The 25,329-nt window shown below is 36.6% G+C and overlaps 1 protein-coding gene across 5 annotated transcripts in view; it reads left to right on the top strand.

Moving 5' to 3' along the window:
* The first annotated feature begins 550 nt into the window (after nucleotides 1-550).
* Nucleotides 551-25,329, top strand: part of NT5C3A (5'-nucleotidase, cytosolic IIIA) — a 41,538-nt gene continuing 16,759 nt past the window's right edge. Inside the window, exons 1-2 of one of the 5 annotated variants that reach the window (XM_024736016.1) lie at nucleotides 685-816; nucleotides 22,654-22,746. Coding sequence is in view for 1 of the 5 variants with exons in the window: in XM_024735883.1 (XP_024591651.1) it covers nucleotides 679-816 (138 nt within the window). In the remaining 4 variants the exon portion in view is untranslated. Of the gene's footprint in view, nucleotides 817-21,816; nucleotides 21,921-22,653; nucleotides 22,747-25,329 lie in introns of those variants that run through there. The other 4 variants (XM_024735966.1, XM_024735883.1, XM_024736152.1 and 1 more) reach the window with 4 other exon arrangements.

Raw genomic sequence — 25,329 nt, 5'->3', positions numbered from 1 at the left:
GTGATATCGAGTATCTTTTCGTAAGCTTCTTGGCCAATTGTCTATTTGAGGCTTTTGCCTATTTTTTAATAGGGTTGTTTTTTGTTATTGACATAATTTTTTAACATAATCTGGATACTAACCCCTTATCAGATAAACGGTTTGCAAATATTTTCTCACATTCTGTAGGTCACCTTTTTACTCCCTTGTTTTCTTAGCTGCACCCTGCAATCTGTCACAGCACTTTACAGCCAAGCTATTGCGCAAGTCAGATAGCTGAGCCCGGATGCCTTCTGGGGGTTGTAGTCCTGAGCGTCAGAGGCGGGTGGAAGGCAGAGGATATTTTCTGAGTGATGGTTAGAATCAGCTTTCTACTGGGCGGGGCTGGAATGAACCACTGCCTGGTCCTCATTAGCAGAGAGAGAGAGAATTAATTCCAAGTCCCGTTTTCTGTCCTCAGTCTCTCGGACCCAGGTTCTGAGAAGATCCGCTTCCCCACCTTCGCCGCCCACGCAGGCTAGTCCCTCCTCCTCACTCCGGCTTCCCGCCACTGGGCGCTCGTGGGTGGGGCTTTCCTGGGGGCGGGGCTCATGCAAGCAGGGCGGGGCGTCGGGGCTTCTTCACTGGCTGGCGTTTCCGAGGCCCGCAGCCACCTAGCGACCTCTTTTCTTGAAACGCGAGGCGCGGGAGGTCCCGTCCATGGACCGATCCGCGGTGGCGAGGGTGGGCGCGGTAGCGAGCGCCAGCGTGTGCGCCGTCGTGGCGGGGGCGGTGTTGGCCCAGTACATTTTCACCTTGAAGAGAAAGACGGGCCGGAAGACCAAGATCATCGAGATGGTGAGTATGGGGGCTCGTCGCTACGGAGCGCTTAGGAGGCCGCGGGTGGTCCGTCCGGCCTCGCCTTCACATGCCGACCGCTGCTGGAATGAGAGGGGCCCACAGGGGAGCCGTTCGCCCCGCGTGCGGCCACCCCGCGGCCAGGTGACCTGGTTTGGACCCGCGACGGCGGCGCTCGGCTTCCCATGGGCTTTGTTATGTCTCCATTTGAAACAAAAAGGCAGCAAAATAGGTGCTTCGGAAACAAGCTGCCTCCCGCTGCAAAAACCCGTTTTTTCGAGAAATAAACGGACGTTTCTGGGCAGATTTCTCCTTCCCTCATCCCGCGTCAAATCGTTGCAACAATCCCATTCTGATGAGGGTTTTTTTTTTTTTGTATCGTGGCTAGGATGAGTTCGATTATGACAAGGTGTAACTTCTCAGTGGTTAATTAAAGGAATGCCAGTTAACCCAGCTGGAGTTCAAAGTAGTTTATTTTGTATTTGAATGTTATTCCTTCTTGTCTCAAACTGCCGGGGTGTACCTTCGTGTTCATTTTTTCCCCGCAAGCCTCTTACATAACGTTTTAGAAATTTATTTCCAATTTTATTGTAAGACAGTGTTTGAAGAATTCCTCTTGAGGTACATTATAAGCAATATTTTCTCCAAAGTTGGGGATGTTTTTAGGTTTTTGTTTTTTAATTAGAGCCCACTCGCCAAGACAGTTTTCTCAGTGAGTTGCATTCTAATATACTTCCTGGAGTGAAGAATCCCGTGTATACTCCGGATGAGGTACTACACGCGTGAACTTCTGGGTAAACTGCAAAGTCAGTTGACAGTTTACCGCTGTACTAAATAATATCATTTTAGGTTCATGTTAGAATACTTAGACCAATCATATGTTCTAATTGATCAAAGGAACTTTTTGTCCCGTTGTTTGCTATTGGCCCTAGGTTGAATACAGAAATATTTTTCCAAAATTAAAAGTAAAAAGAAAAAAATGTTAATTCCCACATATCTCATATGCCAATAGTTTTGTTTATTGGTAGGGTTAAATTAGTCTTAGATTATTATTACATAGTCTTTCTCCATCTCTGTACTCATAGCAGCAAATGTTTTTATCTCAAAAATTTCATTTTGTTTATGTTGCTGTCCTGCATAGAAAACTTTGGTGGCTTCCTTTTGTTCCAAACCAAAAATGTATAATACAAATGTGGGGAAAAAACCCACATTGCCATACCTTCTTGTATGTACTTAGACTGTGGATTAGTCTATCACTTCTCCTCTAAACCAGGTAGAGGTAAAAATCAATGCTTTCACAAAATCCACAATGAAGCCATTATAAGAACAGTTTGCCATCTTTGTGAAAATAATTAAGGCCCATTGTTTGTAGTATAGAAATCAGTCAATCTTTATATATACATAATGTTATATTAATTCAGGCATAGGGACAAGTAGTCTTGTGGCTACAGCATAATATACAGATGTGTTTTTGTTTTTTAACTAGTTAGTTAATTTATTTTTGGCTGCGTTGGGTCTTCGTTGCTGCGCGCGGGCTTTCTCTAGTTGCGGTGAGCAGGGGCTACTCTTGGTTGTGGTGCCCAGGCTTCTCATTGTGGTGGCTTCTCTTGTTGCGGAGCATGGGCTCTAGGGAGGGTGGGCTTCAGTAGTTGTGGCACGTGGGCTCAGTAGTTGTGGCTCGCAAGCTCTAGGGCGCAGGCTCAGTAGTTGTGGCGCACGGGCTTAGTTGCTCTGCAGCATGTGGGATCTTCCTGGACCAGGGATCGAGACCCTGTCCCCTGCATTGGTAGGCAGATTCTTAAATTTATTTATTTTATATTTATTTTTGGCTGTGTTGGGTCTTCGTTTCTGTGCGAGGGCTTTCTCCAGTTGCAGAGAGCAGGGGCCACTCTTCATCGCGGTGCGCGGGCCTCTCACTGTCGCGGCCTCTCTCATTGCGGAGCACAGGCTCCAGACGTGCAGGCTCAGTAGTTGTGGCTCATGGGCCTAGCCACTCCACGGCACGTGGGATCTTCCCGGACTGGGGCACGAACCCTGGTCCCCTGCATTGGCAGGCGGATTCTTAACCACTGCGCCACCAGGGAAGCCCGGTAGGGGGATTCTTAACTACTGCGACACCAGGAAGCCACAGATGTGTATTTGGAAGGAAGAGATGGGGAATGTGGGCAAAGAGGCCAAATTGTAAAGGAATCTTGTAAAGCCATTCTAAAGGCTTTGCCTATAGGGGGCCATGAAAGGTTTTTAAACAGGATAGTTGCATGTTCAAAACTATATTTTATACAGATCACTTAGACAAGATAGGGTGAAAGCGGAGAGCCTGGAAAGAAGGAAATAATTTAGGAGGTTGTTGGCAGTATTCATTGTGAAAGATGATTAGGGTCTAGACTAGGAGACGAGCGATCAGAGGATAAACATTTCAGAGGTAAAATCAGCAGGATTTAGTGGCACTACAAACTCTGGACTCATACAAACCTAGCTTTGAATGTAGGCTTTCTCATTTATCAAGCTGTGTGATCTTGGGCAAGTTATTTAACTCCTCTGAGTCTGTTTCTTCATCTATTAATTGGAAGATGATAATACTACCTATTTCATGGGATAGTTGTGAAGATTACATGAAATAACACAGTGGACATAATTGCTATCATTTGTGAGCTTATCATTATTTATGATCATTAAATAAAGAGATTAATCACAGGGGTGGGGGGGATTACAAGCTAAATGGTGATACTGGCTACATTATTAGCCAAGATAAAAAGGGGGAAAGAAAGAGGAGGCAGGGACAATGTGGAACATGTTGTAAGTTCACTTTGTCCTGTTTAGCCAAGTAGAAATGTCCATAAATTAGTTAAAATAAGTAAAATGCTTAGAAAAGCATTTGTTGCCATATATTGGCCCATAGTAATATATAGTATATACATTACCTGTTATTATTAGCAACAGCAACTGAAAATGTAGTGCTGGAGTTGCAAAGATAAACTGGGACTAGAAACTACTTTCTCAAGTGTCTAGCCTCTTGGCAGTAATAGTGGAAATGATAATAATTTCTCACCCATAACTTTGCAGCAAAATGAAAAAAGAAAACTTGAGAATACTGACATATAGTGGATGTTCAGTAAAGAAAACAGAGATCTCAGAGATGGGGTAACAGGACATGTTTCCAAAAGAAGGGGCAGAGGCAGAAGTGTCAGTCTGCACAGATCAAAAATTGACTGAAAGCCTTGTGGGTTGGACAGCCACTAGAAGAACAATGGAGTGAAGAAGACCAGAAAGTGATTGTTGAGTACAAAAATACTTGTGCCGTCAGTGTATGTTTGGTTTGGTTTTGGTTCTGAATGGTTGGCACGTGACCACGTTGGCAGGCAGGATGGCAGTGAAAAACGAGTGCTTAAAGAAGTGAGAGAGGAGGAAGGGAGTTCCCTGGTGGTCCAGTGGTTAGCGCTCGGCTGCCATGGTCTAGGTTCAGTACCTGGTTGGGGAAATAAGATCTCCCAAGCCCCACAGCTTGGCCAAAAAAAATGAGAGAGAGGGAGAGGGAAAATCAAGCTGAGTTCTAGAGGAGATAGTAAGGTTGGGGATAGAGAACACAGGTGGACAGATGCCTTTTTAAAGGAATAAGGAACATCCCTCTCTCTAAGAGTGAATAGTAGCCCCTCGCTATCCATGGGGGATTGGTTCCAGGACCTGCTTGGATACCAAAGTCCAAGGATGCTCAAGACCCTTTTATAAAATGCTGTAGTATATACTTATAACCTATACACAACCTCCTATATACTTTAAATCATCTCTAGGTTATCTCTAATACCTAATACAATGTAAATGGTATGTAAAGAGTTGTAAATACAATGTAAGTGCTATGTAAATTGTTGCCAGTAAGCAGCAAATTCAAGTTTTGCGTTTTGGAACTTTCTGGAATTTTTTCCCCCACATATTTTCAGTCCTTTGTTGGTTGACTCGCTGATGTGGAACTGACAGATATGGATGGCCGACTGTACTACTCACTGATTTATAGCATCCACTTATTTCTGCATATTTTAATTTACATTATGTCATATTTTCAGCCCTGCACTGTCTCTACTTACTTTGTTCTTTACTTCTGTCCAGTTGACTTAATTTCTCCTACTAAATGGCACCTCCTTCCAATTTTTATATATCAACTGTTTTCTTTTTTGTTTCTTTTGTATTACCAGAATATATTCTGGTTTTACTTTTTACCAGCAGATTACTTATTTTTCTCCAATAGAAAACTAATTACAAAAAAAGATGAGATGGTTTAATCTTATTCAGTTCTTCTCATATCCTTTATTAAAGGTACAAACTTAGTTATAAGATAAATAAGTACTAGGGTTATAATGTACAACGTAATGACTATAGCTAATACTGCTGTAGGATATATAGGAAGGCTGCTAAGAGATTAAATCCTAAAAGTTCTCATCACAGAGACTTTTTTTTTTTTGGCTTTCTTATTGTATCTATATGAGATGATGGATGCTAAGTAAACTTACTGCAGAAATCATCTCACAATATATGTATGTAAAATCATTATGCTGTATACCTTAAATTTATACAGTGACATATGTATATGTGTATATTGTATAAATACAATTTATGTATATTTATAGAGTTATATCTATAAATTTAGGGGTGGGGAATTCTCCCAAGGTGGAAGTATCTAACAAATGAAATAAAATGGAAGCACAAAACCAGAACAAATGTATAGTCTCAACACTATTCCCTAAAGAGCAACAAAGAGGGTGGAAATTACTTGGACAGCAGGAATAGGAGGGATGGAACTGTCACTGGAAGTTCCCCAACCAGTTAAAATTTGTCATTTTTAATTTAAACACATCTCAAGTACTTATGGCTTCCTTGTGAACATCAGGAGTTATTCCTTAAATAGCTGGTGCTGTTTTTGAAACTTCAGTGTGTTTCCTTCCTGGAGATAAACTTCTAACAAAAACTTCTTCCTTTCTTCTAAAGATAGTATCAAACGTTTTCTGGGTACTATTCTAAGTGGAAAGCCCACTATTGGGTCTATATTTAGATATATTTAGAAAAGGGAGTGGGGGAAACCAAGATTCAAACAGCTGCTTCAGTGGATCAACACTATCACATAGGCTTTTAAAATATTTCTGTAACTCAACTTTCATCTAATTTATATCAGTGCAGAAATTTATGACCTTTTAGCACCTGTTTTGAGTTCTTGATTTGTTCTGTGAAGCATATTCCCTGAACTCCTGTGGCATTTCCTGATGATTTCTCATAATTTAGCAATTTATGTACTCATATTGTTTACTGTAATGTATATTCTTGAAGAGTCTGGATTGGTGCATAGTTCTTTGTCATCCTTTTTTATTAATTGTACTTGACTAAGAGAAACAGAGACCCCAAATCAGTGGCTTTATTAAACAGTTCAGATTTTATTTTTTTATTGTAACGAGAAGTCCAAAAAATAGGCAGTTGCTGGTGTTAATTAGAGGGTACAAGGATATGAAGAGGTCTTTGAAATGTCCTTGGCTTCTCTCATGGTCACAAGATGGCTGTTGTAGTCCTGGCCAACATCTCCATCTTCCAGGCAGCAGAAAGGAGGAGGCAGGGAGGAGAATACTTATTTAATAAGCAAAACTTTCTTCTTGCATATCACTGGAGGGAACAGTATCGTATGGTCATCCTAACTGTAAGTGAAGCTGAGGAATTTTCTTTTTTTTGATTGAGCAACTTGCCACCCTCTGAGAAAATTGAGATTCTATTAGTAAGAAGAAGAGGAGGGTGTGTATTAGGTAATTACCGGTCTACCATGCCACAGCACAGTGCCCTATCTTTTTTCATATCATTGACTATTCAGTAAATATTCAATATTTAATCAAATGAGAACACCTGTATATAATATAATATTACCAGTGGTCAGTAGGCTGGTAGAAAAATAGAGCATTCCAACTATTCCAAGTATTTGGTAATACAGCAGTAGAGAATACAAATTCTGAATAGCTTTGATCTTCTGTCCACCCCAAGAGTAAAGATTTATTCATTCACACCTGAAATATCTAGATCTTAAACAACTCCTGCACATGACCACTGCCATCATACATGCTAATGAGATTTAGAAGCTAATCTCCCAAATATGTCACAACTAGCTTAAAAGCTAAAGTCCTAACAGTACTTCTAGAATGAATGAGTATAAATGTCTTGAGAGAGAGATCAACAGAAGGCTTTGTGGAGTTCAAAGGAACAGGAGATGACATTGGGTAATGTTCGATGGATGTGGTGGTATTTGAGGGGTAGCAATCATGATTAGTCCAATTTGAATAAAATATATTGTCAAATAAGGAAAATACATTAAAATCTTAACTTTGGCAAAGAAAATATCCAAGGTTATCTTGAATCTCCAAATTTGGAAGTATGGAAATGTTTCTACCAGGCATATGACTTTGTCTTTTCAAAGCACATTTGTCATGTTTCCTGTGTGTTATCCTCATGCAGCAAGTTAACCACATTTTCAACTTCAGTGAAAAGTGTGATCTCTTATCTAGTGAGGCATTTTTATATTAGCTATAATAGTTCCTGAAAAAGTTTTAGCTTTACAACTTTTTTTTTTTTTTGCTTATTCCTTTTGTTGTGAATTCATTTACATGACAGACAGAGCCACCCTTGAACCAGATACTAATATTTTTAATTTATTCAAGAATTTTGTTTTCTGGCTAAAAGCTGTCGTATCCTTAGATCCTTTTACTTTCTTCATTTAACAAGCTCCCCCCCACCCTACCCCACCCCGTGATTCTGAGGCTTGCAAAAGTTTGAGAACCATTGAAGTAAACAATTCAAATTCTTGCCTTCAGCAAAATTACAAATTTAACAAGTCACAAGACTTCCAAGTCTTGTGCTCACAAATAGTGAAAATTGGGGCTGCCAGAAATTACTGTGTGAAGAAGAGAAAGCAGAGTGATGAGGATGTAGAAAAATGGGCACTTTCATTTACTCTGGAGGTGGTATACATTGGTTAAATAAATAACAGTGCATGGTTAAATTATGGTGCATTTGTATAATAAAATATTGTGCAGCTTTGGAAACAAAAAAGTAAATCTGCATGAGTTAACATTTTAAAAAGCTCAAACGAGTTGGCCAAGAGGCATATGAAAAGCTGCTCAACACTTATTATTAGAGAAATGCAAATCAAAACTACAATGAGGTATCACCTCGCACCAGTTAGAATGGGCATCATCAGAAAATCTACAAACAACAAATGCTGGAGAGGGTGTGGAGAAAAGGGAACCCTCTTGCACTGTTGGTGGGAATGTAAATTGATACAGCCACTATGAAGAACAGTGTGGATTCCTTAAAAAACTAAAAACAGAATTACCGTTTTACCCAGCAATCCCACTACTGGGCATATACCCAGAGAAAACCATAATTCAAAAAGACACATGCACCCCAATGTTCATTGCAGCACTATTTACAATAGCCAGGTCATGGAAGCAACCTAAATGCCCATCGACAGACAAATAGATAAAGAAGATGTGGTGCATATATACAGTGGAATATTACTCAGCCATAAAAAGGAACGAAATTGGGTCATTTGTAGAGACATGGATTGATCTAGAGACTGTCATACCGAGTGAAGTAAGTCAGAAAGAGAAAAACAAATATTGTATATTAATGCATATATGTGGAATCTAGAAAAATGGTACAGATGAACCAGTTGGCAGGGCAGAAATAGAGACACAGGTGTAGAGAACAAATGTATGGACACCAAGGGGGGAAAGCAGTTGGGGGGTGGTAGTGGTGGTGTGATGAATTGGGCGATTGGGATTGACGTGTATATACTGATGTGTATAAAATGGATGACTAATAAGAACCTGCTGTATAAAAACTAAATAAATAAAATTAAATTAAAAAAAAACCAAAAGCTCAAACGAGGGGGAAAATAGCAAGTTGGAGGACAGTTGTGGTTCCAAAAGAGATACATGTATATGCTTGTTATTGGAAATTCTTGAAAAACTATATTAGAAGCTGTTTATAGTTGTTGCTGGTGAGTCAAACTTGGGAGGATGAGACTGTGGAGGAAGCCTTCAACTTTTTCATCCTTTAATGTTTCATACTGTTTGAAAGAACATGAGCATGTATTTTATATATTTTTAAAAACTGGTTAGTTAAAAGCAATAACATTATAAAAAGTGTGTTTGGACCACATTGTAGAAGCATCTTTATTATCAGGTGTTTGTAATTAATTTGCTAAAGAGCCTTTGAGTTTGTTTTTCTAAAATAAATAAGATCTGGAATGCATTTTAGTATGAATAACCTGGTAGCTGAGGTACACTGAATTAGCATTACTCGGACCAGGAGGAGAGAAGTATAAGGGAGGAGAAAATAATTTTCCCTCCACCTTTCTAAATTCTCCACTGGGGACCCCATAACAAGACAAACTAACAAGAGAAAAACAAACAGAAGTTCATTAACATGTACACATGGGCGATACCAGGGGAAAATGAGTAACTTCTGGATGCCTTAGAATTATACCATCTAAAGCTAAAGACAAAAGAACTGTGTGGGAGCCTGTTAAGAGTTGCGGCAGAAGAGGAGTATGGCAAGCCTGACCTAGGGTTGATACACAAATTTAAGTGCATTCTCCATTAATATGTTTCTTGTGCTTTACTCATCTTCTCTTCCTGGTACAAAGGGAGACACACAAATGGAGATGTCCTTCATAAATGTAAATTTCCATTACGAAAAGGTAATTTCTACTCTGTTTTCAGAGCTTCTCTTGTGTCTGCTGTTTCTTTGAAATAATCATCTTGAAATAATCTTTATGCCAAAGAGGTACACCTTGGGGTGGCAAACCTGCCACTCTGGATGAGCAGGAATTAAAATAAGCCTGGAGTAAAGAGAATGACTATGCTCTCTAGACTGCTGTGGGAGCAGTTCAAAGAGGAGGACAGAAAGAGGATTGCAGAGGTGAAATCTACAGGATTGGAAAGGGAGCAGAATTTGTAACCCCAAAATATGCCTCTGTGGCATTAAGGATTATTTTAGGCTGATTATTTTTTTTAAAAAAACAGCTGACACAAGAGAAACTCTGAAAAGCAAGTTACCCTTTGATAAGAACAATTTACACTTACAAGGGAAATCTCCATTTGTAGGGGTGTCTACTTCTCTCTGTCAGAAAGAGGGCAACAACTGAATCTATATATATTATATAAGACCTCTTAAAGATCTTAACTCCACGTGACAACCGTACCCTTATTTACTGAGCTTTGCCTGAAAACCTGGCTTTCCCCTGCCCAGCATCTTTTGTCTTTAGTTAGAGATGGTATTTAAGGCGATGGCTTGGGCCATTTTGAGAGTTAACTCAGTTTTCCTGGGTATCTCTCATGTATACAGGAAGTATACTGTATATGTTATTCAACTTGTTTTTCTCAGTCTGTCTTTTATTACAGCAGAGTCTCAGCCAGGAACCTAGAAGGATAGACAGAAAATCACTTTCCCTCCCCCACAGATTTTATAATTTTGCCAAGTGTTTTGGGTTATCCTTAATTTTTCACAGCAGTTTGAATGTTCCCTGTAATTTATGTTAAATCATTTCCATATATTCCTATTTTACTTGTTTTTAAAATAATTATTAAATTAATAATAATAATGTATTAATAATTATTATTAAATTAATAAGCATACAAAGGGACTTCCCTGGTGGTGCAGTGGTTAAGAATCCGCCTGCCAATTCAGGGGACACGGGTTCGAGCCCTGGTCCGGGAAGATCCCACATGCTGTGGAGCAGCTAAGCCCGTGTGCCACAACTACTGAGCGTGCCCACCACAACTACTGAAGCCCACGTGCCTAGAGCCCGTGCTCCGCCACAAGGGAAGCCACTGCAAGGAGAAGCCCGCGCACCGCAATGAAGAATAGCCCCCCCTCGCCGCAACTAGAGAAGATCGGCAGGCAGACTCTCAACCACTGCGCCACCAGGGAAGCCCAATCTTTATTCTTCTTTTAATTATAGGTTGTAATTTATATCTTCATGTGATAACTAATTTGAAATCTAATGTCATGAACCTTTCCTGATAGGTTTTCACCCTTCAAAAAAAAAAACAGCCATTAGGGAAATTATACAATCCTGTTTTTCTGTCAGCAGGTGGCAGACTTCTCCCTCTGCTATGGCACGGTGCTACATTTCTAAACTATTTACCTTCCTTATTAATGCACTTTTATGTTTACCATCTATTTCTTAAACCTGAAGGGGAGCAGAATATGCCACCCCAAAATGTGCCATTTTGGCATGTGGATTATTTGGCGCTGAAGGCAGTCAAGACTCAGACTCAGGAAAGGCTTTTTACCTCCTTAACTGCCTAAAAATTTAGAAAGGGGTCCTGTACCAGGAAGAGAGCTATTACCAGAGATCACATTTTTCATCTGAGAGACTTATCTGCATAGCAGGACAAATGTTTGTTTACCAAACGTTTGCTCTTCCCCTCTTCCTGTGAATTGCCTTCCTCCCCTTTAAAGCCCCAGACTCCTACCTCTTTCTCCTTAGCTCAGTATGGTATGTAAGCCTCAATTGCCTGGCTGTCTTTGGGTCTCATATCTTCGTGGGAGCTCTTGTAGGTATGAAAAAATTTTTTTCTGTTAATCTATCTTTTTAGTACGGGGGATCTCAGGCAAGAATCTAGAAGGATAGAGAGACAATTTTTTTCCTCTCCTAAAAACCATTAATCTATGAAATTTAAACCAAGTATGACAGTATTCTGCCATTATAGATGTAAATGCCATTTGTCTACTTTTTTCAACATATGTTCTTCATTTTCAAGGTGCTAATAGATTACAAAGTTGTTTAGCAGTTGATTGGAGGGTTACTTAATTTGTTTGGCAAGTTCCTGCTTACAATTAGGTGGAAGTAGACGGTCAGAGGTTTAACATGATGTGGGTTCCTGCAACATCCTTCCTGCCTCTGTTGTATCTCCTCTGAAGCCTTGTCGTGGCACAGCCCTTTCATTTACCTTACCTCAAATGTCCCACTCAGAGTCTGGGTTCCGAATACACCATCAAAAAAATCATCATGTTATTATACAGTCAGTCTTCCCCCATGAACAGTTTGTCAGTTTATCTTGATTTCTCTGTCAGTCACACCATTAGCGTTCTAGCGTTCTCATTCTCTAAGGGAATGAGACACTTTGATAGAGGGAGATAGGAAAAGTTTGAGAACCTAACCTAGCTTTAAAGCATAGTGAAATGTTACAAAAAAGAAACCCACTGAAGTTCCCTAAGATAAAAGGGGGCTACACTGCATTAGAACTAGAAAACAATTAGAAACCGATTTGCATTTGGGTTAATTTGGCACTGCCTTGTTATCTTGTAACCAGGGAAAAGGAACTAAAACATTGAGGTATCTACTTATGTCCAAGTGTGCCCTGCATGCTTACCTAATTTAATCCTTAAAACACAGTACAGCTGGTAATTATTGTAATTTTCTATCAATTTGCTTAGGAACTTAGCTAATAAATAACAGAGCCAGCATTCAGTCTGATTATAGCTCTCTCTGAAGCTTTTGAGTAAAGCATGCTTCCAGTTGGGAATGAGAATTACTTCTTTAGTAAGGTGTTGTGTTGCTGATATTTAAAATTTTTGTCTTTCTATGCTAATTAAATACTTTATTCTATTTTGTCTTTTGTGCACAACTGTGTACCATGCATGATATTGTCATGTGTTCCTAGTTTTGGCAGGAGAAGGAACTCGATATCTACTGATTCATAATTATTGTTCTGTTTTTCTCTGCATAATATAAATATTGTGGTTTATCTAGTAAAGATACACAGTATTTTCTTTCTTTAACAAGTTATGTTAATCTGTGATCTGACCACTAGACAATCTTGTAAGGGAATGGGGTCGTGTAATAGATGTTTGAGTTTAGTAGTTGGTAAATCCTTGGTTCAGATCTCAGCACTGCCACATTCTAATGGTTTAGCCCTGGACAAATTTCACTTTCGTAAGCCTTCCACTTTGTAAGTTTCCAGTTCTCTAGAGTGGAGAAGATTCACCTAAAAACTCTCCTGCCCCCTGTTTCCTTCAGGGTATTATATTAGAATATGTTCTGTTTTTGTGTTGTTATTTTTCATTTCACTTGTTTCAAATAATTACACTTTGGGAGAATTCCAACAGTATACTATTCTAATATCCACCTGGGTTATTAAGATTAAAAATGAAATTATGTACTTCAGTGTATATAATAAACAAAGCTATTCTTTTCCCAACTTTATTTTAGACATGATGTTCTCATACAGTATATTATTCAAATTAAGTAATACATTTAAAAATGATCTCTAAACAGTATTCCATTTGAGCCCTCAGATTTGGAGATAAAACTGAATGACTAGTTTTATCATATATCTTTCTTAAAGTTAAAAAGATTGGGAATGAGAAATGTCCAGCATTATGCCAAATTCTGAGCAACAGTTTTTAACCTGAGTACCTAGCACTCTAGAAAACAGTACCTAGCCCAATCCCTGCATGCCTGCTGTCATAATTGTAGATGGTTCAGCTGACCTGGGTAATACACTTGGAGGCTTGGCATATATCATTTACAATTACTGAGATTTAATTTCACTAAAATTGTATGAGAAACGTGAGTTATTGTAAAGGATAAAGCTGTATCTGTTTGACTCACTTTTGAGTCCCCTCTAGTATACTTAGAACAAGCACAGATTATGTGATTCATTATATATTTCAAAATTAACTCACGGGGTCCACAGGTGTGGATTTCCAATCATTTGATTTAGCTTTAGGGGAGTTTTGATGATTAAGGACTCATGAGTACCTGAATTAAGATCCAGCTTTTTACAAGGAATTTCTCCATTTTTAATTATTTACCTATCTTAAACTTAATTTTCCCTTTGATTCTTTCTCTTTTTATTTCTGGTATAGTATATGCTGATATAAAATTAGAAAATCTAGATAAGCAAAAAAAAGTAATCTGCAATTTTCACCACCTAAAAAACCCCATATTTTAGTAAATGTACTCCTTTCTCCTTCTGTACATATAACTATTAAGTAGCATTTTTCCCAAAATGAGACCATACTATAACATTGTTTTTAACTTGTTAAAACAATGTTTAACTTGTTAATTTATTTCTTAATAATAAACTTACACTTATTTTAATGACTATATTGTCTTTGGTATTATATCATATACGGATATCATTAATTATTTAGCAAGTTCTTCATTGGTGAACATTTAGATTGTTTCTCACTTTCCGTTATGATAAATAATGGATCAGTGAACATTCTTGTAGAATCTGTGCGTGTCCATGATTGTTTAAATGGAATTGCTTGATCAAAGCCTTTTGAATGTGCTGCCAGGGGTTACCCTCTGAAAAGGTTGTACCAATTTATATTTTCACCAACAGTATATTTAAGTACCTAACTCTGTATTTTCCTGGGAGTAGTTATCTTTTTTTTTTCTGATCTTTGCCAAATGATAGCTTTTTAAAAAAGTATTAATATTTCTATTACTTTTGAAGTTGAACTTTTTAAAAACTTGGTCACTTATTTTCTTCTTTTCTGAACCATCTGAGTTCTTTTTCTTGATTTGCAAGGGCTTTTATAAAATGACTTTCAGCCATGAGAGTATGTTAGAAATATATTTTTCCAAGTTTTTTTGTTTCACTTCCATTTTTGAGTAGTCTAAATTGACCCTCCTTTTCAAACCTTTAAATGGCTCATTAAGCCAATGACTAATTCTTTAGAATGTTTTACTAAACTTGATTTGCACATGACTCATTTATACATTATGACTTCATATGATAGCCAGAGTAGGAGAATATAGCATTAAATAGTTTGTATAACTTACTCACTAGTTTACCCTCCCAGCCATAGAATGAGGAAGGCTAACTACAGAAAAAAATAGTAAGGCATTATGATTTTGCTCCAATAGATAATTTTCATTTTACCTTCATAAATATTACTTAATATATGCCATGTCCATTTCTTCTAAAGATGTAGTAGCATTATACACACTTTCACTTGCTTTTATTTTGGGACATGTAACTTTTAAAAAATAATCTTTGTTTTCTTCTAGGTATAAGATATTATTCATTATAGAAAATTGAGAAAGTACCAAAGAGTATGAAGAAGAAAATACAATCACCTGTGATCCTATCATTTCTCTTTGATAACTATTACTTGATCTTTGGAATATATTTGATTCAGTCATGTCAGATGATTATTATACTATTGAATTTAGTTTGTTACTGGGTTGTTGTTTTTTTCTGCTTTATAACAAAGTGAATCAGCTATACATACACATATATCCCCATATCTCCTCCCTCTTGCATCTCCCTCCCACCCTTCCTATCCCACCCTGTCACTGGTTTATTATTTAAAACTTTTGTTATGTGTATTCATAAGTGAAATTAGGTATCTTTTCTCTTTTTGTCTCTTTTTGAGAGACATTTGTTTCAGGGTTTTGTACTAGTTAGTTCATAAATGGCACTGGGTAGTTAACTTCTTTTTATGTGTTATAGTTTATCTAGCATGGGAGCTGTTAGAGTTTGAATATAAAGTTAAAGTTTGAATATGTGAAAGTATAAAACCTGACCACAAAGCTTTTTGAAGTTCATTTTCTAATAAACTTATTTTTATAAGTTCTGTTCTAACGAGCACACATGCCATTGTTGGTTTTAGTTTGGTTTGGTTTGGTTTGGTTTATTGAAGTATAATTGATTTACAATGTTGTGTTAGTTTCTTGTGTACAGCACAATGATTCAGATATATTTATTTATGGATAGATAGATAAAGATATTCTTTTTCAGATTCTTTTCCATTATAGTTTATTACAAGATATTGAATATAGTTCCCTGTGCTATACAGTAGGACCTCGTTTATTTATTTATTTATTTTTTTCCGGTACGCGGGCCTCTCGCTGTTGTGGCCTCTCCCGTTGCGGAGCACAGGCTCCGGACGCGCAGGCTCAGGGGCCATGGCTCACGGGCCCAGCCGCTCCGCGGCATGTGGGATCTTCCCGGACCGGGGCACGAACCCGTGCCCCCTGCATCGGCAGGCGGGCTCTCAACCACTGCACCACCAGGGAAGCCCTCGTTTATTTTATATATAGTAGTTTGCTGATCCCAAACTTCTAATTTACCCCTCCCCCCCAGCCCTTTCCCCTTTGGTAACCATAAATTTGGTTTCTGTGTCACACATTCCATTATGGAATGTACTATATGTTATCAAAACTTTTCTAAGATTAAATTAATTACTTTGGTTTACTATGTTGAGTTTATTAATATTCAGAGAGGTTTTGAAAGGGTTATATTTTGTGTTTTCTTCTACTTATATACTTTAAAAACTCAAGTTATCAACCGCTGATATCATCCATATGATTTCAGATAATTCTTTGCTACAAGTTATTAGTTTATGAACTTGAATCTCAGTAATTTTCTTCATTGTTTTCTTACCTTATTACCCTTTAAATGAGTTTATTTAGCATAGCAAGAAGAAGGGATAGTACGTTCTCTTTGTACTCTCCTTTTAGATGTACTGGATGTAATACATCAATAATAAAAGCCACTAATACCATAAAACTTCTTTACCATTTTTATTATAACCCATATCAAAATAGCAATCCTAAACAATACTGTTTCTTTTCAACATATAGAATGCCAACTTTATGATGTGGAAGGAGTCCAGAATTAAAACAAAAGTTTTTCTTCTTGTTGCATTTCAGGCACAGAAATCCAGATATAATAAAATAGGAACAATAATTTCAGTGCTAAGCATCTTGAAAGATTAGAACATAGTACATTTGAGAGTTAGGAAAGACTTCCTTCATTTATGGTACTGTCCTACATCGGATTTTCTTGAACTTGACCCACTTATTGCAACACAAATGTCATTTCCTCTAAAGGAGTTTACAGAATTTATTACTTTTTAAATAAGAAAGTAAAAAGATATAGACTGTGTCCAAGAACTTCATTTGAGTTTCTGAAAATTGTTATTCAATCCTAGATTTTTGCGTAGTTTTTTTTAATGTATACATATCAACAAAGATATATTTTTTTAAATATATACATTTATTTTATTTATTTATTTATTTTTGGCTGCATTGGGTCTTTGGGCAAGCAGGGACTACTCTTTGTTGCAGTGCCCATGGGCCTTCCACTGCTGTGGCCTCTCTCGTTGCAGAGCTCCGGCTCTACAGCACAGGCTCAGCGGTTGTGGCATGTGGGCTTAGTTGCTCCAAGGCATGCGGGATCCTCCCAGACCAGGGCTCGAACCCGTGTCCCCTGCATTGGCAGGCAGATTCCTAACCACTGCACCACCAGGGAAGCCCTGCATAGAGTTTTTAAGAAATGTATTGAGATTAGAACCATAGGTTTTCCTCAGTTTATATATATGTGTGTAAATTCATAAATGCAGCAATCAACTTTGCTAACAGTCACCTAATAGGATAAGTCTTTGGAATTATTTTAAATGAGAGAAAAACTTATGAGAAAATCTTTACTTGCTGTTCATTTCCCTAACATATAATAATTAATAATTATTTTAAATGAGAGAAAAACTTACGAGAAAATCTTTACTTGCTGTTCATTTCCCCAACATATAATAATTAATTGTTTTCACCTCCGTTTTTGCTCCTTAAACATTTTAAACCATATTCATATAAACATTTATATCACCTTGTTTCAATTTTATTTTGAACAGTCACACTTTTAAAGTTAGTTGACTGTTGTCTTTTTCCGAGAAGTTTTGAGAGAAGTCATATGCCTAGACAGGTGTTTTGTATGATTAAAAAAAATGGTCTTTCTATTTACATCGTGCAACAATTAGCAGGAACAAATTTGGCAAGAGTCCTTACAGAGAGTATTACATCTTACCTCCTACTGAATTGTCTTCCTTTTATGACTTTACTGTTTGGTTTGGAATAACTTCCTAGGGTGTCAAGCAAGTTCAGAATGAAGTTTAAAAATACATTCCACAGAGAAATGGTAATTGGATTATGGTAAATTAACTGTGAGTTAGTAGTTAAGTCATAGATTGGATTATTGAGAAATAACTACATACCACAGCTGTTACGTGGGATTATGAAATGATTTTTTTCATATATAACAATTAATATAATACCTTTATTCCCTTTACTCCCTGCCCAAAGATTAAAGGCAAAATCAATTAATAAGTTATTAAGATTTAAACTGATAGATTTTCTGTGGACTTCTTTGTTTTTTCATTATTTCAAAATTTTGAGAAACTTTTTTGATGGCAAAATATGAAGTGATCATTTTTAGCCTTTCAAGTTAATTGAAAATTGACGGTATCTAAAAGTTTTAACAAGTTACTCTCAAGTACAAATGAGTATCCCTTTCTCCGTTGATAAAGACAGCCAGTTTCAGTGTTATAAGGGGAGAAAAATCTGCCAAATATTTGAGTCCTGTATGATTCTTTGCTCTTGGCATATCAATTTCAGGTTTAGAGTTTGCATCAGGAGTGATATGAGTAATTTTTGTTTCTACGACAGTAAATAAAGAAACTCCAAGGCAACAAGGCCCAGTCATTGTGTCCAGAGATGAAAGTCCACTGTGCTGCTAAAGAGACTGCCTTTATGACTTCTTTTATTCCTGGATCCTTTATGTCTCCTCTCAAAAAAAAAAAAAGAGGATCCTAGAGCTATTTGAAACAAAATTCATTTTCTTTCATTCAGTACTTATGTCCTTGTTCCTTTTCTATGGCACAGTTTCAAAACATTACTCTTATCATACATATCTTTAGCCCTCTCATGTAAGTGTTATGTTTATAATATTGCTGATCAAGTAAAAAAAGTCTTCCAGCTCATGTATGTAAGTAACAAGTGACTTCTCCCAGACGTTAGATTCCTTACCTATAATGAAGGGGGAAGTATTATCTTTCTCTTAAGGTTTTACTGATTAAATTACACAGGCATACCTCGTTTTATTGCACTTTGCAGATATTGCATTTTTTTACAAATCGAAGGTTTGTGGCAAACATGCATCAAGCAAGTCTATCAGGACCATTTTTCCTACAGCATTTGCTCACTTCATGTCTCTTTGTCACATTTTGGTAATTCCCACAATAGTTCAAACTTTTTCATTGCTATCATATTTGTTATGGTGGTCTGTAATCAGTGTTCTTTAATGTTATTATTGCAAAAAGATTTTGACTTGCTGGAGGCTCAGGTGATCATTAGCACTTTTTAGTAATACATTATTTTTAAATTAAGGTATGCACAGTTTTTTAGACATAGAGGGACACCCCACGAGACACACAATCCCACCCCCACCACGTATACCCACCTACTAGATGGAATTGAAAGGCCGAAGAAGTCCCCTATATGTGGTCAGGAAACAATGCTCATATTTCCTCTCTTCTCCACTCTCCTTAGAGTAGCTGGACAGAGCACTATCAAAGCCAAAGTCATTTATCCCTTAGAGACCAAAACATCCCTCTTGATAAGAAACTAGCCATCTTGGTTTTCATGCTGTAAAGTATTTTGTTTTGTTTTTAGGGTAAACTGGCCGAATTCCTTGCTTCTGTCTCTACTTTAGAAATATTGTTTAAAATAATCCATCCGTTTAATGTTGATTGGTTCTGATTTTTTTTTTAACTTTCTTTTCCGATTATGGACATGATCGGTTCTACTACTATATCATTTTTAACAAGCCATTTTTTCCCCAAGGAACTCATTTATTTTATGAAGCTCAGAAAATAAAAATGGCCCCTTAACCCCATTACTGATACTGTCTTATGTATTCTACTTTAGACTTTCCTGTGCTTATATAAAGATTTCTCCCCCAAAATTCGACTCTTGCTATAGATACTCTCATAACTCTTTTCACTCAATAGTAGATCATGTATGTCTCAGTATATATGTAAATATTAATCTCACAGAGCAGTACTGTATAGTGCTTTTTTTTTATTTTTGCGGTACGTGGGCCTCTCACTGTTGTGGCCTCTCCCGCTGCGGAGCACAGGCTCCGGACGCACAGGGTCAGCGGCCATGGCTCACGGGCCCAGCCGCTCCGCGGCATGTGGGATCTTCCCAGACCGGGGCACTAACCCGTGTCCCCTGCATCAGCAGGCAGACTCTCAACCACTGCGCCACCAGGGAAGCCCTGTATAGTGATTTACAGGCATGGATTCTGAAGTCACAGAGACCTAAATTTGAATCCATTTCTGCCACTTGCCAGCTACAAGCCTTAATTTATTCACCTTTAAAATGAGGATAATAATAGCACAAACCTTCTAGGCTTATGAAGATGAGATGAGATGAGGTATGTCAAGTGCTTAAAAGTATCTGGCACACAGTAAGCATACAATAAATTTTAGCTATTTAGAATAATCATGTTTGAGAACTGTATAATTTTTTATGTGTTTACCCCAATTTATTCACCTCTCCAGTATTAATAAACATTTAGATACTGGGCATTTAGGCTGTTTACAGTTTCCCAGTATTATAAAGCAACCCTGCAATATACACCCTTACAACTAAATCTTTATGTACTGTCTTATTTCCTTAGGACATAAAATTGGTGTGCCAAAGGGAATGTATATTTCTAAAGCTTTTAATAGTATTTCTAAATACCCCTCCAAAAAGGTTATGGAACTCTAACTCCAGCATTCTTTGTTGTTTTTGTTGAAGATGATTTATCTGGAGTCATGTTTCAAAGAGATATCTTTAAAATTCTTATCATTACTAACCATATTAATATATTAAAGGACAGTTAAGTCGTCACATTCATGCATAATACAGAGGTGTTTTCAAAATGGATCACCTGGTTGCCCTTGAGCCTCCATTACTAGAACATAAAAGATTTTCCTCTAAGAGAAATGTTATGTTGGCAATCTTCTCATCTTATTAAGATAGCAATGCCAATTTTTAACATTTGGTAGGATACCAAGTTTGGTTAATTTGTTAGTGGCCTTTTTAAAAAGCTATTTAAAATTTTTTTGTGTTGTTTGTAATAGAGAATGCCACTTCACAAAGTTTGATTACTGAAATGTTTTGTGGGTTTGATTTCTCTTGAGCGTAGAAGAGAGAAGGCTGGTATAAAAATTTATTTACGTAAGTGTAGCATAGCCATGTTTCTAATGATAAAGCTTCCCAGAGCCCGTAGCATAACTTATGTATCAGGACCTGCCACATGGTATTAGCATATTTAATCCTACTACTCAGGTTGAAAACAAGACTGATTTTTCTTTAAAGGTTAAAAATATTTTTCTTCACAACAGTTTGCTTTCATTTCCAGCAGGAAGGGAACTGTTTTCAATTTTTTTAACCATAAAAATTAGTTTTCATTGTGTTCAGATTTTTTAGTAGATCTATGCATGGTCTTGTTGAAATTTACAGTGTAGGAAAATATGAAGAAAAACATAAAAGTCACTTTAAATCCCACTGCCCTGCAATAAAGACTGTTAACATCTTACTGACCACACTTTTATGCATCATGTTTTTTTCACATGTCTTAAATGAACTAATCTTTTTAAAACTGTGAAACATACATAACAAAGTTTACCGCTTTAACTGTTTTTGAGTGTACAGTTCGATGGCATTAAGTACATTGACATAGTTGTGAAACCACCACCACCATCCATCTCCAGAACTCTTTTTATCTTCCAGACTGAAACTCTGTACACGTTGAGCAATAGCTCCCCGCTCTCCCCTCCTCCAGCCCCTGGCAACCACGACCTACTCTTTTTCACTTTGTATTGAAATATAATATTCATACAGAAAAGTACACATACTACAAGTACGCTGACAGCCAAAAAACACATGAGGAAGAGAGTGTTTCAAAGTGTTACTGTTGAGGTTCCTTTTTTCTTTGCAGAGCAAGTTGGCAGTGCTCTAATAGTACAGATTTATCTTCTCTTAACTGCCACATTATTTTATTTGATCATGTTCTGTAGACTGACTGGTGACTAACTCAGAGCTAGCAAGCCTGTCACCCAGAGCATAATAAAGCACTGTGTAGTGATGCGTCACAAGACTGTTTTTGCATAGAGCTTATTAGCCAAGGCTTTCGGAACCGCCCTCAGCTGCACCTTGTTCTATATTAGTACTCCTCAGACAGGAAGAATTTTCTTTTGCTGCGGTAGCTTGTCCGGTTACCTTCAGGGTAAGTGTGTACAGTTCATGTAAAAATGAGTTTCTCTTGTTTAACTTTATCTGATTCTTATTTGATTCTGTATCTTTTGAAATTTTAAGCATTTAAGCATCCAAATTAAGGAAATAAAAACAGAATGATCCTGTATAATGTAAAACTTCTTTATAAAAAAAAAAACTTCTTTATAGTTTGCAAAGATATGAATATGTAAAACTTTGCAGTGTCTTGAGTCTCAGAAATTATAATTTGTAGGATCTAATTTTAAGAGCCTATTGTTTAAAAAAAAAGAGCTTATGGTTTCACACATAGATGTTAAAGAAAAGCAAAGTACCCTCAGAAATCTCTTTTCAAGGGGAAGAAAGATCCAATTTTGTTGTTCATTAGTTGTTGTGAGACTCAGTTTTGCTGATAGCCACATGCTTTGTGTACCTAGGGTTAGGAACTATTTATTATGGCTAATAATAAAGATAATTAATTTTTATTTTGTGCCCATAAGCCTTATCCAGGATATCTTGGAATAGGTTTATACTGGTATGTTTTATAAATTAATAAAAGCTGGATTACTGTCTGTAAGGATTATAACACATTGTATATTGAAAATTAAGATTCAAACATATATATCACCATAATAGCCTAGAATGTTGTAGTTAACTTAGATTTAAATACTTGAATTTACTTTATTTTTTATAGTTAGCTAATGCAGCAGACCATTTCTTAAAGTAGTTTACTTGGTTTTCATTGGCAGCCTATATCCAAGCCCTGCATCTCTGGATGCTGCTTACTACCTATGCTGTTCTAGGACATATTCAAGGACAGAGGAACTCAGAGTACTCTAAGGGTAATCAGTATAAATTATCTACTTTCTATGTGCCTTGGTTTACTCACCTTGAAAAACACTATTAGCTATTAGGTTAGTGGAGATGGGGAGGATAGATGAATAAATTCTAAGCTTTGAAATTGTGTATTTTCATAAGTATCTACAAAATTCTGACTGAGAAGCCACATTTTACTATTTAAGAAAATTGGTATAAATTGCCAATTTTTAAATAACTGGCCTTTGAAATCTATTTTCTTTTCTTCTACCACCTTCTCTTACCATCCCACCTTTTGCTATTCAGTTTCATTTTTGTTTTGTCTCTGTATCAGAGAAAGTTTCATTTTCCAGTTTGTGTATTTTTTTTTCACTGCTGCCTTGAAAATCTAATTAGGGAGAATTCTTTAAATGCCCCCAAGAAATTGATTTTATAATGTTATACAAATAAGGAACTTATAGTTTGATTTTCCATGTTCTAATTACCCTAAAAAAGTGTCATTATTAAAAACCCAAGCTTAGGACAAGTAATATATGTTGCTGGAGATGTGCAGTAAGATATTTAGGACTGTTGCTGATATACTGTCCATACTGTAGTAATGCATACCTTTTCTTATGTAAGTAGTATACAGTTTACCATTCAAAATTTCCTTAATTTATTGTGTAATTTAAATGTTTCTAAAAGTATCAAGCTTAAAGCAGTATCACAACTTTTTAAGCTAAGAATATCAATGAATTTAATCTTTTTTCACTTTCCCATAAGACAGTCAAGTGGGCCTTTAAAAGTGTTCAATTTGCATTCAAATAGATACTTTAAAACTTGTGTAAAGGCAAGTAAATTTTTTTCATGTAGATATAGAAATTTTCAGTCATTTTGATTTGTAAATAACTTCAAGGTATAAAGAGAATCATCTCAGAATGAAATACCACGATAGCTAAAATCAGTTATCAAGTTTGTGCTATGCAAGTGAAGTTCTTCTTACCTCTTGCTTCAGTCTTTAGCTTGGTCCTACATGTTCCTTGTAATGAACACTGTTACAGTAGAGACCTTAACCTCACAGTGAAAGAACACAAAGTAATTATTTTCCAGTTTCCACATATAAAGGTTCCAAATACTTAAAACTTCAGAACGTTCTTAGTAGAGAGTTCATAGTTCAAGGGTGATATTTTCTATTTTTGAACATGTCTTCTACACTTGATGTGTTTTTTTCAGCAGCTTTTCTCTTGAAGCATCTGCAACAGATGACTGCTGGCAAAGTAAGCCAGAAGTTTATATACCAAGTATAGGTTTACAAGCCTATTGGTTTAAAAATATCCTGCCCTAATTTTCAATGTCTTCCTTAGAATAGCGCCAGAATGCTGACATTTATACCTTAGTCTTTACACTTCTATAATGATAGTGATTTTTCTATTAGGACTGCAGTGTCACTTCATGTGAGGTTATCTTTGAGTAAGGATAAATTCTGGTCAGATTGCCAGTGAGGATTAGGAAGAATGAAATATCGTCATTGAAATTTGCAGAGTATCTAGTAAACTATTAGGTTTACTTATTAAAAATAATGTCCTAAAGTTGGCCATTAGCAGATTTCTGATCACTCTTTGTTTTCATTTGTATAAATAAAATAATGAAGAGACCATGAGAAAGATGATTAACTCCTTTACCTACTAACACTGGCTTTTTTTTTTTTTTTTCCTTCTTCTTTCCTTTTCTACTAAACATGAATGAATGCTCCAAAAAGAGCCATACTTGGGGGCGGAGAGTGGAGAGGAATTGGGCTACTTGGCTATGTGTAACAAAAGACTTTAGATTCCCAGATATTAAAACGTATTCTTCACTACTTGAATTGTTTTCTTTTGAGCTTTTCAAGTGTTTCAAGTATGTGATGTTTTTGTAAACTCCACTGTACTTTTTCACATCCTCCTTCCTCTTTTTCAAGCTAATAAAATGGTTTTATTTAAATAGTGCCTTCTGAGAAATGTAGAAATCCTTTTCAGATATTAAATATTGAAGAAAAGCCATAAGCATTTAATATTTTACGCTTTGGATTCTATAAATGAAGAAACAGACTTGCCAGGCAGTTTTGATGACAGTATTTTTCAGATGTGAAAAAATGGAGGTGTCTTACTATTTGGAAATACTGTTTATTCAAATCTAAGATACCATCAAGTTATAAGATCATCAACTTAACTAACAGCCTTTCTGAGAGGGGTGGGAAATACTTTTTTAAGTAAGATATTTCCCAATTTTATATATGTACTTTAAGTGGAAGGGGGGATGGATTTTAGAATTTGAGAAATTTTTTTTATGTCTGCTACACACATTTTAATTATAAAGAACACAGATCTAATGTTCAACTTCTATTACTAGAGTTTAAGAAAAAGTCAGTTTTTCCCGCTCAACTAACTTACCCTTTTTAAACTGCTTTTATTATAAAATTTTGCTTACCTGGAATAAAGTAAAAGTAAAGTCATTGGGCTTCCCTGGTGGCGCAGTGGTTGAGAGTTCCCGGTTCCCCAAAAAAAAAAAAAAAAAAAAGTAAAGTCATTGAGGAACAAAACTAAATAATTTTCCCTAAGATTTATACTGCAAAAATGAAACTTAGTATAATG

The sequence above is a fragment of the Neophocaena asiaeorientalis genome, unplaced genomic scaffold (assembly GCF_003031525.2).
Source record: "Neophocaena asiaeorientalis asiaeorientalis breed wild unplaced genomic scaffold, Neophocaena_asiaeorientalis_V1.1 scaffold612, whole genome shotgun sequence".
Classification (NCBI taxonomy): domain Eukaryota; kingdom Metazoa; phylum Chordata; class Mammalia; order Artiodactyla; family Phocoenidae; genus Neophocaena; species Neophocaena asiaeorientalis.
This window is presented reverse-complemented; position numbering and strand designations above follow the sequence as displayed.